This window comes from Salmo salar, chromosome ssa12, assembly GCF_905237065.1.
Source record: "Salmo salar chromosome ssa12, Ssal_v3.1, whole genome shotgun sequence".
NCBI lineage: Eukaryota > Metazoa > Chordata > Actinopteri > Salmoniformes > Salmonidae > Salmo > Salmo salar.
In genome coordinates, this window is record NC_059453.1 from 66671519 (window position 1) to 66688234 (window position 16716).

A 16716-nucleotide genomic window follows, 5' to 3' on the forward strand; every position below is an offset into this window, starting at 1 on the left:
GGTGACTTTAACCTACCTACGTCTACCTTTGACTCATTTCTCTCTGCCTCCTTCTTTCCACTCCTCTCCTCTTTTGACCTCACCCTCTCACCGTCCCCCCCTACTCACAAGGCAGGCAATACGCTTGACCTCATCTTCACTAGATGCTGTTCTTCTACTAATCTCACTGCAACTCCCCTCCAAGTCTCCGACCACAACCTTGTATCCTTTTCCCTCTCGCTCTCCTCCAACACTACTCACTCTGCCCCTACTCAGATGGTATTGCGCCGTCGCAACCTTCGCTCCCTCTCTCTTTCTAATCTCTCCTCTTCCATCCTATCATCTCTTCCCTCTGCTCAATCCTTCTACAACCAATCTCCTGATTCTGCCTCCTCAACCCTCCTCTCCTCCCTTTCTGCATCCTTTGACTCTCTATGTCCCCTATCCTCCCGGCCAGCTCGGTCCTCCCCTCCTGCTCCGTGGCTTGACGACTCATTGCGAGCTCACAGAACAGGGCTCCGGGCAGCCGAGCGGAAATGGAGGAAAACTAGCCTCCCTGCGGACCTGGCATTTTTTCACTCCCTCCTCTCCACATTTTCTTCCTCTGTTTCTGCTGCTAAAGCCACTTTCTACCACTCTAAATTACAAGCATCTGCCTCTAACCCTAGGAAGCTCTTTGCCACCTTCTATCCCTCCTGAATCCTCCTCCCCCCCTCCTCCCTCTCTGCGGATGACTTCGTCAACCATTTTGAAAAGAAGGTTGACGACATCCGATCCTCGTTTGTTAAGTCAAACGACACCGCTGGTCCTGCTCACATTGCCCTACCCTATGCTTTGACCTCTTTCTCCCCTCTCTCTCCAGATAAAATCTTGCGACTTGTGACGGCCGGCCGCCCAACAACCTGCCTGCTTGACCCTATCCCCTCCTCTCTTCTCCAGACCATTTCCGGAGACCTTCTCCCTTACCTCACCTCGCTCATCAACTCATCCTTGACCGCTGGCTACGTCCCTTCCATCTTCAAGAGAGCGAGAGTTGCACCCCTTCTCAAAAAACCTACACTCGATCCCTCCGATGTCAACAACTACAGACCAGTATCCCTTCTTTCTTTTCTCTCCAAAACTATTGAGCGTGCCGTCCTTGGCCAGCTCTCTTGCTATCTCTTTCAGAATGACCTTCTTGATCCAAATCAGTCAGGTTTCAAGACTGGTCAGTCAACTGAGACTGCTCTTCTCTGTGTCACGGAGGCTCTCCGCACTGCTAAAGCTAACTCTCTCTCCTCTGCTCTCATCCTTCTAGACCTATCTGCTGCCTTTGATACTGTGAACCATCAGATCCTTCTCTCCACCCTCTCCGAGTTGGGCATCTCTGGCGCGGCTCACTCGTGGATTGCGTTCTACCTGACAGGTCGCTCCTACCAGGTGGCGTGGCGAGAATCTGTCTCCGCACCACATGCTCTCACCACTGGTGTCCCCCAGGGCCCAGTTCTAGGCCCTCTCCTATTCTCGCTATACACCAAGTCACTTGGCTCTGTCATATCCTCACATGATCTCTCCTATCATTGCTATGCTGACGACACACAATGAATCTTCTCCTTTCCCCCTTCTGATAACCAGGTGGCGAATCGCATCTCTGCATGTCTGGCAGACATATCAGTGTGGATGACGGATCATCACCTCAAGCTGAACCTCGGCAAGACGGAGCTGCTCTTCCTCCTGGGGAAGCACTGCCCGTTCCATGATCTCGCCATCACGGTTGACAACTCCATTGTGTCCTCCTCCCAGAGTGCTAAGAGCCTTGGCGTGACCCTGGACAACACCCTGTCGTTCTCCGCTAACATCAAGGCGGTGACCCGATCCTGTAGGTTCATGCTCTACAACATTCGCAGAGTACGACCCTGCCTTACACAGGAAGCGGCACAGGTCCTAATCCAGGCACTTGTCATCTCCCGTCTGGATTACTGCAACTCACTGTTGGCGGGGCTCCCTGCCTCCTAAACCCCTACAACTCATCCAGAACGCCGCAGCCTGTCTGGTGTTCAACCTTCCCAAGTTCTCTCACGTCACCCAGCTCCTCCGCACACTCCACTGGCTTCCAGTTGAAGCTCGCATCTGCTACAAGACCATGGTGCTTGCCTACGGAGCTGTGAGGGGAACGGCACCTCCGTACCTTAAGGCTCTGATCAGTCCCTACACCCAAAGAAGGGCACTGCGTTCATCCACCTCTGGCCTGCTCGCCTCCCTACCTCTGTGGAAGCACAGTTTCCCGCTCAGCCCAGTCAAAACTGTTCGCTGCTCTGGCACCTCAATGGTGGAACAAGCTCCCTCACGACGCCAGGACAGCGGAGTCAATCATCACGTTCCAGAGACACCTGAAACCCCACCTCTTTAAGGAATACCTGGGATAGGATAAAGTAATCCTTCTAACCCCCCCCCCCACCCTCCCCCCCAAAAAATATATAGATGTACTATTGTAAAGTGGTTGTTCCACTGGATATCATAAGGTGAATGCACCAATTTGTAAGTCGCTCTGGATAAGAGCGTCTGCTCAATGACTTAAATGTAAAGCATCAGCTGTTCCGGACGACTGTGTGATCACGCTCTCTGTAGCCGACGTGAGTAAGACCATTAAACAGGTCAACATACACAAGCCTGTGGGGCGAGACGGATTACCAGGATGTGTGCTCTGGGCATGTGCTGACCAACTGGCAGGTGTCCCTGATTGAGTCTGTAATACCAACATGTTTCAAGCAGACCACCATAGTCCCTGTGCCCAAGAGCACAAAGGCAACCTGCCTAAATGACTACAGACCCGTAGCACTCACGTCCGTAGCCATGAAGTGCTTTGAAAGGCTGGTAATGGCTCACATCAACACCACTATCCCAGAAACCCTACACCCATTCCAATTTGCATACCACCCAAACAGATCCACAGATGATGCAATCTCTATTGCACTCCACACTGCTCTTTCCCACCTGGACAAAAGGAACACCTATGTGAGAATGCTATTCATTGACTACAGCTCAGCGTTCAACACCATAGTACCCTCAAAGCTCATCACTAAACTAAGGATCCTGGGACTAAACACCTCCCTCTGCAACTGGACACTGGACTCCTGACGGGCCGCCCCCAGGTGGCGAGGGTAGGTAGCAACACATCTGCCACGCTGATCCTCAACGCTGGAGCCCCCCAGGGGTGCGTGCTCAGTCCCCTCCTGTACTCCCTGTTCACCCACGACTGCACAGCCAGGCACGACTCCAACACCATCATTATGTTTGCAGACGACACAACAGTGATCACCGACAACGACAACGACGAGACAGCCTATAGGGAGGAGGTTAGAGACCTGGCCGGGTGGTGCCAGAATAACAACCTATCCCTCAACATTACCAAGACTAAGGAGGTGATTGTGGACTATAGGAAAAGGAGGACCGAGTATGCCCCCATTCTCATCGACGGGGCTGTAGTGGAGCAGGTTGAGAGCTTCAAGTTCCTCGGTGTCCACATCACCAACAAACTAGAATGTTCCAAACACACCAAGACAGTCGTGAAGAGGGCACGACAAAGCCTATTCCCCCTCAGGAAACTAAAAAGATTTGGCATGGGTCCTGAGATCCTCAAAAAGTTTGACAGCTGCAACATCGAGAGCATCCTGACTGGCTGCATCGCTGACTGGTTCAGCAATTGCTTGGCCTCCGACCGCAAGGCACTACAGAGGGTAGTGCGTATGGCCCAGTACATCACTGGGGCTAAGCTGCCTGCCATCCAGGACCTCTACAGCAGGCGGTGTCAGAGGAAGGCCCTAAAAATTGTCAAAGACCCCAGCCACCCCAGTCATAGACTGTTCTCTCTACTACCGCATGGCAAGCGGTACCGGAGTGCCAAGTCTAGGACAAAAAGGCTTCTCAACAGTTTTTACCCCCAAGCCATAAGACTCCTGAACAGGTAATCAAATGGCTACCCGGACTATTTGCATTGTGTGCCCCCCCAACCCCTCTTTTTACGCTGCTGCTACTCTCTGTTTATCATATATGCACAGTCACTTTAACTATACATTCATGTACATATGTACATATTACCTCATTTGGCCCAACCAACCAGTGCTCCCGCACATTGGCTAACCGGGCTATCTGCATTGTGTCCCGCCACCCGCCACTCACCACCAGCCAACCCCTCTTTACTCTCTCTATTCATCATATATGCATAGTCACTTTAACAGTATCTACATGTACATACTACCTCAATCAGCCTTACTAACCGGTGTCTGTATGTAGCCTCGCTACTGTTTTTCACTGTCTTTTTACTGTTTTTATTTCTTTACTTACCTATTGTTCACCTAATACTTTTTTTGCACTATTGGTTAGAGCTTGTAAGTAAGCATTTCACTGTAAGGTCTGCACCTGTTGTATTCAGCGCACGTGACAAATAAACTTTGATTTGATTTGAAGTGAAAATGATGGTCAGTAAAGAAAATGTTAAGCTCGTCTCTCAATTCAAAAGAACGTGTTAATACTTTGCCCCTTGATAACCAGCGCACTTCTTTCTGTATGTTGTAGAAGTGTTACATGGTTGCTGCCCATATCATTGCATAGTGCAGAAAATACACGAGAGTTCAGGGGCCTTGCTTTAACGTTATATATATATATGTTTGAACATTTTTATTTGGCGTACCCCCGACGGCATTGCGCGTTTGGGAATACCTGATATAGATAGGACACTGCATAATGAAACGATCCCTAGTAAGCTAGTGTTTTGAGAGGGGACTGATTGTATTATTTGTAATTAATAGACTGGTTTTACAACTTTCCAAGCTGGGAGAGAGCGTGAGGACAGCTCATTTAAAGAAAAAATATTTAAATTTTTTATTTAACCTTTATTTAACTAGGCAAATCAGTTAAGAACAAATTCTTATTTATAATGACGGCCTACCCCGGACCAATTGTGTGCCGCCCTATGGGACTCTGGCCTATACTGGCCTATACAGGACAGGTTTATATTTAAATTGGTAGCTGATTAGTATGCTGTTGCATCGGAAATAAATGTTACAATCTGCAATCTGTAATTACATTATTACCACCATGAAATGTTAGGTTTAACATGAGAAAATTAAGACCAATTAGGCTTACCAATAAACATGTATCCCTTAGCTAAAGCAAAGCCATACAGGTCCTGGCACTACAAAAAAACACATTGATTCGATAGGCATGCAGCCACGTAGACATGTCGCAATTTCAGCACCATGAACAACGATCGGAAGTCGATACTTTGTGAGTGGCTATCTGGCTGACACATTCCATTTTATTTTATTTTAGAGGGGGTGTAGACAGCTACAAGGCTATAAAGAGAGCTGGGTCTTGGAGGCACTGGGTGGGTGAGGGTGTTATCAACAAGGCTAGAGGGCTGCTGGGACATGTCAGGGATGCCTCCCTAAGCCCCAGGCAGTATTTACTGATGACAGAGGTACACATATAGCCCCAGTCCTGATTGGCAATGACAGAGATGCACATATAGCCCATGTGTAAGCCAAGTCCTTGGAAGGTCTTATTTAGACTCCTGCTCCCCAAAACCCACAGATTAGAGATGAAGGAGGGTTGTAAAGACGCCACTCAGCAACAGCTATGTGCTCTAAAGAGACAGACAGAGAGAAACACTTGATGCTCTCTCTCCACTTTCTCCATCATTGCCGCTCTCTCGCTTCTCTCCCACTCTACTTTAACCGTTGGTTGTTTTCCTCTCTCTCTCTTTCAGATTATAAACCCCTTATCTCTTGCATTCTCTCTCTCTTATTCTCTCTCTCTCCTTCGCTCTCTTTGATGGTCCTCTCTGAGGGAAGCTTTGGTTCTGAAGCTCTGTTACAGACCCAGTGTTTGGGTCTTGTGGGATCAATGAAGGTCAGCTATCAATTACAACAGAGCAAAGTTGACAACAGAGAGGGGAGACGGACAGGGAGACATGAAGAGGGGACAGAGCAGAGAAAGTCAAGAAAGAGATTAGAAGGAAGGGGGAAAGAGAGATATTTAGGGTCATTGAAGTCATGGGAAGAACTGAATAGTTATAAAATAGTACATGATGTTTGGAATAGGCTGAGAAGGGTTATGAAAAGAGAGTATGAAAAGTAGGATTTAAGATGAATGAGGGAATAAGAAGCATGGGAAAGATTTAAAAGAGAAAATGAGAAGGAGATAATTTCCCTGAAATCCTTTCCTCTCTGAGCAGGATGTGGCTTTGATGTTTTATCTATAAAGCAACAAAGGCAGAGGAACCAGAGAGAACTGGTCTAGCAGCCAGATCTACTGTACAGCCTACAGGCAACATGATGGAGGACAGAGGGGGTGGGAGAGGAGAGAAGGAGGGAGGACGAGGGACAGAGAGAAATGCAGAGGAGGCAGAGACACAGGAAGTATGCCAGAGAGAAAGAGAGATGGAGAGACATGAAGATTTATGAAGAGGCAGAACAAGGAGAAGAAAGCACCCACTGGGCAAAAACTGGTTGAATCAACATTGTTTCCATGTCAATTCAACCAAGAAATGAAATGTGTTGACATTGAATCAACATGGAAAATGTTAATTCAATGTCAACCTAAATCCAAATTGATTTCACGTTAGTTGACAACTCAACAGAATGTAAATTAAAACTAGACATTGAACTGATGTCTGTACCCAGTGGGTAGGGTCTATTTTAGGGACTGAGAGTGACAAGAATGAAAGGGAAAGGGGGGATAACTAGTCAGTTGTACAACTGAATGCCTTCAACTGAAATGTGTCTTCTGCATTTAGGGGGGAGAGAGAGAGAGAGAGAGAAGGTGTCCAGCTTTGTGGTGCTGCAGTGGTGACGATGGCCAATGCAGCACAGTCAAGATGCGTGTGACGTCAGTCTTGCAGCAGAGAGAGCCGGGGCTGAAAGCTGACAGCCTAATCTGTCCTCTGTGGCTGGTGGCTGCTTTGAATGAATTGCAATTTCATAATTACCCGATGTGGCCGTACATTACATTACTGTTGGCAGACAGTGTGATACGCTTGCCTCCGCATTGCGTATATTAATCAATCCAGATATTTTGGTTTGTGTTCAGCTTCAGCCTTTAATTGACTCTAGTTTAGCAAATTCTTAAGTTTAATGGCTTAGCCAGTATTGACTGGCAGATAATGCAGTCCAGGGTGTTTTCTCACTTTGTTCCCCAATTTTTGTGAACTCAGTGCAGTTCGCTTAATTTTTTGTCCAGTGTGAACACGCCAAAGGAACTCAGACCCTTCAAAGGTTTGCTTGTCATTATTCCCGCATCACATACTAGACTACTGCAACACTGTTTCCCCTGCCATAACCCCTCTCACATTGGTGCCACAATAGAGAGAAGATGATGATGTGCAGGTTTGCTGAAAAAAACGGGTGCTGTTTTTGGTTAGGCCTATTGATTATCAATTGTCAAGGATGCACAGAAATTCCAAAACATGTGAAGTTTTTAGTTCAGATTATTTGTTTGCAATATGTGATCTATAGGCTAAGATAACTTTATAAGTGTCACGTCCTGACCGTAGAAAGATGCTATTTTCTATGGTAGAGTAGGTCAGGGAGTGACAGGTTTTTTTTCTCCTATGTTTTCTATTTCTATGTTTAGGTTCTAGTTTTGTATTTCTATGTTGGGGTTTTGTTTGGGATGATCTCCAATTAGAGGCAGCTGGTCTTCATTGTCTCTAATTGGAGATCATACTTAAGTAAGGGTTTTTCCACCTGGGTTTTGTGGGTGATTAATTTTGAGTTGTGTATGTGTTCATCTCTGCGTCACTTTTTCTTTTCATTTCAGTATATTGCATAGTTTCACAGTATAAATAAATATGTGGAACGACACACACACTGCACTTTGGTCCGTTCATTCCTACGACAACCGTGACAGAATCACCCACCACCAAAGGACCAAGCAGTGTGCCCAGGAGAAACAGGAATGGACTTGGGAGGAAATTCTGGACGGGAAAGGACCCTGGAGTCAGGCTGGGGAGTATCGCCATCCGAAAGAAGAAATCGAGGCAGCAAGAGCGGGGCGGCGATACTACGAGGCATTATACTAACCACGAGGCAAGTGCGAGAGGCAGCCCCCCCAAAAAATGGGGGGGGGGGGGGGGGAGGCACACGGGGAGATTGGCAGAGTCAGGGTGGAGACCTGAGCCAACTCCCCGTGCTTACCATGGGGAGCGAGTGAAGAAGCAAGCACCGTGTTATGCGGTGATGCACACTGTGTTGCTAGTGCGCATTCACAGCCAGGTGCGATCTGTGCCCGCGCCCCCGCATTTGCCGTGCTAGGTTGAGCATTCAGCCAGGAAGGGTGGTGCCAGCTCAGCGCTCCTGGTCTCCAGTTCGCCTTCTCAGTCCAGGATATCCTGCGCCGGCGCTGCGCACTGTGTCGCCAGTGCTTATTCACAGCCCAGTTTGTCCTGTGCCAGCTCCCCGCGTTTGCCGGGCGAAAGTAAGCATCCAGCCAGGACGGGTTGTGCCAGCTATACGCTCGAGACCTCCAGTGCGCCTCCACAGCCCAGTATATCCTGTGCCTGCCCCATGTACCCAGCCTCCAGTGAGTCTATCCAGCCTGGTATGTCCTGTGCCTGCTCCTCGCACTTGCCCTGAGGTGCGTGTCACCAGTCTGGCGCCACCTGTGCCACTCCCACGCATCAGGCCTCCAGTGCACCTGCCCAGTCCAGAGTGTCCTGTTCCTGCTACCTGCACTCGCCCCGAGGTGCGTGTTACTAGTCTGGTGTCACCTGTGCCAGCCCCACGCATCAGGCCTCCAGTGCGCATTCCCAGTCCAGAGCTTCCGGCGACAGTTCCCAGTCCACAGCTTCCGGCGACGGTTCCCAGTCCAGAGCTTCCGGCGACGGTTCCCAGTCCACAGCTTCCGGCGATGGTTCCCAGTCCACAGCTTCCGGCGACGGTTCCCAGTCCACAGCTTCCGGCGACGGTTCCCAGTCCACAGCTTCCAGCGACGGTTCCCAGTCCACAGCTTCCGGCGACGGTTCCCAGTCCAGAGCTTCCGGCGACAGTTCCCAGTCCACAGCTTCCGGTGACGGTTCCCAGTACAGAGCTTCCGACGATGTTCTACAGTCCGGAACCTCCGGCGAATGCCTGCAGCCCGGAACCTCCTGAGACTACCTGCAGCCCGGAACCTCCTGAGATGGCCTGCAGCCCAGAGTCTTCAGCGACGGTCTGCAGCCCAGAACCTCCAGCGGCGGTCTGCAGTACAGAGCCTCCGGCGATGTTCTACAGTCTGGTTCCTCCGATGACGATCCACTGTCCGGTGGTACTGAAGCAGAGGGATCAGCGGGCAGAGCGGGGGTTACACCCCGAACCGGAGCCGCCTCCTCTGTGGGAGGATGCGCTGGATGATAGGGTTCTGGGTACTGCACCAGAGCCGCCGTAGACAAGTTACCCACCCTGCCCTCCATTTTTTTTTCTTTTTTTTGGGGGGGGGTTTGTTGTTGTTTTGTCTAGGTGCGGTCGGAGTCCGCACCTTTGGGGGGGTGAGTACTGTCACGTCCTGACCATAGAAAGATGTTATTTTCTATGGTAGAGTAGGTCAGAGCGTGACAGGGTTTTTTCCCCTATGTTTTCTATTTCTATGTTTAGGTTCTAGTTTTGTATTTCTATGTTGGGGTTTTGTTTGGGATGATCTCCATTTAGAGGCAGCTGGTCCTCGTTGTTTATAATTGGAGATCATACTTAAGTTGGGGTTTTTCCACCTGGGTTTTGTGGGTGATTCATTTTGAGTTGTGTATGTGTTCATCTCTGCGTCACGGTTTGTTTCGTTTTTTTTTCCATTTCAGTGTATTTATATATTGCATAGTTTCACAGTATAAATAAATATGTGGAACGACACACGCTGCACTTTGGTCCGCTCATTCCTATGACAACTGTGACAATAAGCTGTTTATTCGATTGTAGGGTTTGAATAGTGTGAGACAAATTTGGTGAGAATCACAACATACGGTACAAAATCAATTCTAGCTCTTAAAGGGGCCCGTGTACAATTTTTGATTACAGCATTATTTAAAATGCAGTTATTCTTCTGCTATTTATTCTGTTACCAATAATATTTACATGTTATTCGTATCTTCTGATTACAATGACTATGTCTCACCTTTAATTAAATGCAATCTATTAGCTTACAACATGTAAGTAGGTACTGTATATCTAGCTGTCCGATAACACATTCTGATGGAATGGGTTGTCCTGCACTTTGTAAAAACCCAGAGTGCATTGAGGGAATGTTGGAAAAAGATCTTGGTTCTAAACATAGCAATGTGAATGCGAAGAGGACTCGGACCACAAAATAGGTGAAGTGAACTGGCAAAAGAGTTGAGTCCTCATTCAAAGGCAAGGGCACTGTGAATACAGAGAGCTTTTTTTTAACCCCACAGTTCATTTTAAAGAAGACTGAGATCGGTTCTTTTAAAGAGGACTATATGTTAAAATGCCCTAAGTGAGAGTGCTGACTGTACTTTATTTTGAATATTTATAGAAACTAGTCTTACCGTTTATAGCATTAGGAAAGTATAGAAAATATGATATAGTGTCTAACCCTGCTTTTGAAATGCAGTAGTGCTGCATGAAGAGCACCTCAGGTACATACTGAGAGAAGTGAAACCTAACCATAGAGGTAGACCATGTGAGAGGAGGTCCACGGGAGTGGGGTTAGAGCAGTGACACCTAACCATAGAGGTAGACCATGTGAGAGGAGGTCCACGGGAGTGGGGTTAGAGCAGTGACACCTAACCATAGAGGTAAACCATGTGAGAGGAGGTCCACGGGAGTGGGGTTAGAGCAGTGACACCTAACCATAGAGGTAGACCATGTGAGAGGAGGTCCACGGGAGTGGGGTTAGATCAGTGACACCTAACCATAGAGGTAGACCATGTGAGAGGAGGTCCACGGGAGTGGGGTTAGAGCAGTGACACCTAACCATAGAGGTAGACCATGTGAGAGGAGGTCCACGGGAGTGGGGTTAGAGCAGTGACACCTAACCATAGAGGTAGACCATGTGAGAGGAGGTCCACGGGAGTGGGGTTAGAGCAGTGACACCTAACCATAGAGGTAGACCATGTGAGAGGAGGTCCACGGGAGTGGGGTTAGATCAGTGACACCTAACCATAGAGGTAGACCATGTGAGAGGAGGTCCACGGGAGTGGGGTTAGAGCAGTGACACCTAACCATAGAGGTAGACCATGTGAGAGGAGGTCCACGGGAGTGGGGGTTAGAGCAGTGACACCTAACCATAGAGGTAGACCATGTGAGAGGAGGTCCACGGGAGTGGGGTTAGAGCAGTGACACCTAACCATAGAGGTAGACTATGTGAGAGGGGGTCCACGGGAGTGGGGTTAGAGCAGTGACACCTAACCATAGAGGTAGACCATGTGAGAGGAGGTCCACGGGAGTGGGGTTAGAGCAGTGAAACCTAACCATAGAGGTAGACCATGTGAGAGGAGGTCCACGGGAGTGGGGTTAGAGCAGTGACACCTAACCATAGAGGTAGACCATGTGAGAGGGGGGTCCACGGGAGTGGGGTTAGAGCAGTGACACCTAACCATAGAGGTAGACCATGTGAGAGGAGGTCCACGGGAGTGGGGTTAGAGCAGGTAGATAGATATCATTAGCTTCCCCTCCCACAGGATCAGGTCAAGAGCCCCTCCCCACAGCGGTGCAGCTGTTATGGAGTCTGAGACGCCCCTGTCTCTGCATCCACCACCCACGGCCTTTCCCGAAAAGTATTTAGTCCTTTATTCGTTGGCACGCGTCAATATTTTTTGCCATGCTTGTGTGTACAAACTTGTGTTGGGCTTAGAGGTGACAGCATCAGCCATAAACACTGGATTTCCCTGAGCAAGAGACTTTTATGTTTAGGGGATATACCCATCACTCATGCTATTGTGGAACAATGTACCCTGGGCTGTACTCTATATACCCATTGTGAAGCACTACAAAAAACATGTAATATTGCACAACAATAATGTTGTATATAAACCAAGGTCTCTATTCAATCCATATCACCGAAACTCACAGTAAACGCTGCATATGTCGGCTCAATCGGAAATTACCTTTAAATTCCTATTGCGAAATCTGTAACGTTTCAGCGATATGGATTGTATAGATCCCCAAATTGCCTAAGCCTCCCACAGTGAAATAGTTGTACTCAATGCAGTCCAAGGTTATTATAGTAAAATAAATCTGAAAGAAAAACAAAATTAATATAGATAATTTTTTTGGACTGAAATAAAATAATTAATAAACCCATTTGAAAAACAAAAATATGGTGTAACTATTATCTTTGACACCAAAACAAACTAAAATAAACAAAAAAAGAGGAAAGAAACGAATAGAAAAACACAAAACTATAATAACCTTTATGCAATCTATGGCAGGAAAACAGTTATTACTACATCTTAATGGTGATCAAACATTCACATCTGTGTGGGGAAGGGGAAGGGGTATATAAACAGAAAATCAGGCTTTGACTCAGTCAGATATGACCATATCTCCACATCTGTTTACAGTAAGTTTGTGTTCTAATACACACACAGAAGCAAGGTGAGAGGACCATATAGAAAGGAAGAGGAGGCGACATTTATATGTGGTTACAGTACAATACACATAAAGACATGCAATCAAACTGAGCAGTGGATAATGTGAGGACTTCACATTAAATTGTGTACTGAGCTGAGAGCTTCTGTCTTTATGACCGTACGTTTCAGAAGTCAGTCAGTGTCAAAAGCACCTATCAACTGTCAGACCCCCTCTCTCTATTGGAATGTGTGCAGAACCATCCAAGATCCTAATCACTTTTCCATGCCGATGGAACAAACAGCTCAGAGTAATCCCACAAGGGCCACACACGCGCACGCACGCACACACACACACACACACACACACACACACACACACACACACACACACACACACACACACACACACACACACACACACACACACACACACACACACACACACACACACACACACACACACACACACACACCATGGTTGTATCATGCTAATTAGCCCAGCCCTGGAGCCAAAGAACTGTTGTGGATGTATATCTTATGATTTATTTGTTTTTCAACTGTGAAAGTATCAGTAAACACCGCTGGCAGATTTATGGGGACACTTAAACCCCCTCTTCAATTGAACCACTTCATTCTTTAGTTACGCTCCCTCAGTCATCCTATTTTTGGGTTGGGGCCCTGTCCCAAGACTGATATGCTGGAATGTACTTTTGTGTAATTCACCCTCACTTACCCCTCACAAGCCCTCTATCACGACCCTCCCCATGATGCACTATTCTATTGTTTTCTATCCGTTATATCAGAAGCACTCGGCCGGCCGGCGTTCTGGTGTGTTTCCTCTCTAAGACATCCCCACAGTTACTCACTCACCCCATCCAACCTCAACAGCTCTCGTCCCCTAGCCCCCCAGAACACAGTTGCATAATATAATCTCCTTTCTGGGAAGTGCCAGCAAAATGTAAGATAAGCAGGGCTGCCCAAAGGCTAAAAGTGGAGCCTAGAAATCACAGACACAGTTCTGACCTGACACCTGCTCCAGCAGTACAGTCAATCACTGACATTAGGTCAGGTTATGATGTAGTCCAGGTTATGATGTAGTCCATAGATGGGTGTGTGGAATACTAAGATAGAAGGCCTGGTGAATGTGTGGATGGAGGGATGGCTAGATGAATGGATAGTGCCTTACTGGCTTACCTCTGAGTTGAAGCGGATCTGGCAGACGTTGCAGGAGATGATGGGTCGTTTGGTCTTCATCATGGGGGGGCCGAAGGTGTGGTTCATCACCGCCTTCTGTACCGGGTCCATCTGGAGGGAAAGGGGAGGGGGCAGAGGGGAGAGGGATTATATAGAAAATCGAATTACTCTGAGTAGGGGAGCAGATAGACATATTAGGTTACTGTGCCATGGTGGTGGGCTGGTAGCAGAGTTAGGCTATCTAATGAAACACTTTGAGAAAAGCCCCTACAGCGGGGAAATCGGTATCGAGAGAAAGAGAGAGCGAGAGAGAGAGAGGGGTGAATGAATGAAAAGGAGAGCGAGTTAGAGAAAGGGAGAGAGCCCTGATTGATAATGACAGGAGAGTGTGTTTTTGTTCAACAGCAGCTGCTGGACCTGTCTGTGACTTGGGTCTTGGGTGGGCCCCAATTACAGACAGAGGGCCCTGATTACAGACTCCCCATCCTACATAAATTATCACTTTGTTTTGGGGCTTTTGTGTACCATTGGAGGCTCCTCAGAAGAGGAAAGGAAGGACCATCCACAGTGAATTTCATAAAAATGTCAATTGTAAAACATTTTAAAAAGTTATCCTTTTTAGATAAAACTATACTAAAAATATTCACTTGTCACCAAATTGATTAAAACACACTGTTTTGCAATGAAGGTCTACAGTAGCCTCAACAGCACTCTGTGGGGTAGCACCATGGTGTAGCCGGAGTACAACTAGCTTCCATCCTCCTCTGGGTACATTGACTTCAGTACAAAACCTAGGAGGCTCATGGTTCTCACCCAATTCCATAGACTTACACAGTAATTATAACAACTTCCGGAGGACGTCCTCCAACCTATCAGAGCTCTTGCAGCATGAACTGACATGTTGTCCACCCAATCAAAGGATCAGATAATGAATCTAGTACTAAAAGCATAAGCTACAGCTAGCTAGCACTGCAGTGCATAACATGTGGTAAGTAGTTGACTCAAAGAGAGACTTAGACAATAGTTGAACAGTTTTGAACAAATTAATTTCTTCCAAAATGAAGGAGAAGCAAGAAGAGAGATAGATAGAGACAGATTTCAACATTTTCTTTTCACTTTCAGTTTCATTTACTTAGCTAGCAAATGCAGTGCAAAGTGCCAAAATGCTTACTGACTATATACTGTAACTTGACTGCATGATTGTAGAGGATTTACTAATGCGTTAGTTCTATTAGCTATGTTGACTATGACATTTCTTTAGCTAATATGGTGACAACGATGTAGGCTGTGTGCAGTGGTTATGATGTCATTTGGCTTGAAAAGGTTTTTTCGCCTGGTCACATGCAGATGATGTGTTGTGCATTGAAGTCCACAAGTGAAGGGAAAAGGTGAGAGGAGGGGAGCACACAGATGCGGGAAGTAATACCATTTTTCTTAAACGGAAGCAAACGAAACGAAACAGAGATAAACATACCTGAATTCTTCCAATAGAAACTCTTGTTTGCAACGGTTGGACTAATAATTACACCCTAGATCAGCTAGATGCAGGCAACAGTGTGCAAGGCGGCATTGAATGTATCACTGTCTGTTCATGTTTCACATTTTTTTCTCGACCTATCATTGCAAACTGTCATTCATAGGCTAGGTTGTAGCAACCTCGTGATGGGTATAGGGAACATTCAAAAATCATGTAGCAGCCTAAACCTATCACTGTTACGTTAAAGGGGGTGAATGGAATATGAATGACAGTCATCCAATATAATGTAATACAATTAAGGCCATGTTCATGAAAAGTAAAAATAGTCCTCCCTCATCTTAAACATCACCAACCGCCACTGTACTGTACTGTACCCTGACCATACTCAGTGTTTCCCTACATGCATAAATTGTGACTGCCACTGCAACAAAACAAAAAAATACAGTGCAGGGTACCAAAACATTTCTGCTGCATTAAAGGTCCCCAAGAACACAGTGGCCTCCAACATTCTTAAATGGAAGAAGTTTGGAACCACCAAGTGTCACATCTGTTGGAAGGATTGGACCAAAGCACAGCGTGTTGAGTGCTCATCTTCGTTTATTAGAGTAAAGTGAACACTTAAACAAAATATAACACAACGACATACGACAGTTCCGTAAGGGACACGGACTATACGAAAAACAACCACCCACAATCCACAGGAAAGAACAGGCTGCTTAAGTATGGCTTCCAATCAGAGACAACGAAAGACACCTTCCTCTGATTGGAAACCATACTCGGCCACACATAGAAAATGAACGTAGAAAATTAAAACTAGAACAAATCCCCATGAAACAAACCAACCCCAAAACACACAAAAACAACACCCCCTGCCACGCCCTGACCATACTACAATGACAAATGACCCCTTTTACTGGTCAGGACGTGACAGTACCCCCCCCCCGAAGGTGCAGGCTCCAACTGCACCCGCCAACCCCTCTTTTACGCTACTGCTACTCTCTGTTCATCATATATGCATAGTCACTTTAACCATATCTACATGTACATACTACCTCAATCAGCCTGACTAACCGGTGTCTGTATGTAGCCTCGCTACTTTTATAGCCTCGCTATTGTATATTATTTCTTTACTTACCTATTGTTCACCTAACACCTTTTTTGCACTATTGGTTAGAGCCTGTAAGTCAGCATTTCACTTTAAGGTCGGCACCAGTTGTATTCGGCGCACGTGACAAATAAACCTTTATTTGATTTGATTTGCAGAGACGCTTCCCATCCAACCTGACAGAGCTTGAGAGGATCTGCAGAGAAGAATGGGAGAAACACCAAATATAGGTGTGCCAACCTTGTAGTGTCATACCCAAGAAGACTCGAGACTGTAATCACTGCCAAAGGCGCTTCATACATTTTTTTTCATACATTTGTCATTACGGGTTATTGTGTGTAGATTGATGAGGGGGAAAAATATTTAATACATTTTAGGCTATAATGTAATCAAATTTGAAGAAAGTCAAGGGGTCTGAATACT

At 46.8% G+C, this 16716-nt stretch overlaps 1 protein-coding gene across 2 annotated transcripts in view; it reads right to left on the minus strand.

Annotated features, from left to right (window-relative positions):
- The window catches only part of LOC106565522 (zinc finger protein 385A), an 82768-nt gene that overhangs the window by 14331 nt on the left and 51721 nt on the right, over positions 1–16716 (minus strand). For both annotated transcript variants that reach the window (XM_014132751.2, XM_014132756.2), the window contains one exon: positions 13712–13822. In XM_014132751.2, coding sequence (XP_013988226.1) covers positions 13712–13822 — 111 coding nt within the window. The remainder of the gene's footprint in view (positions 1–13711; positions 13823–16716) is intronic.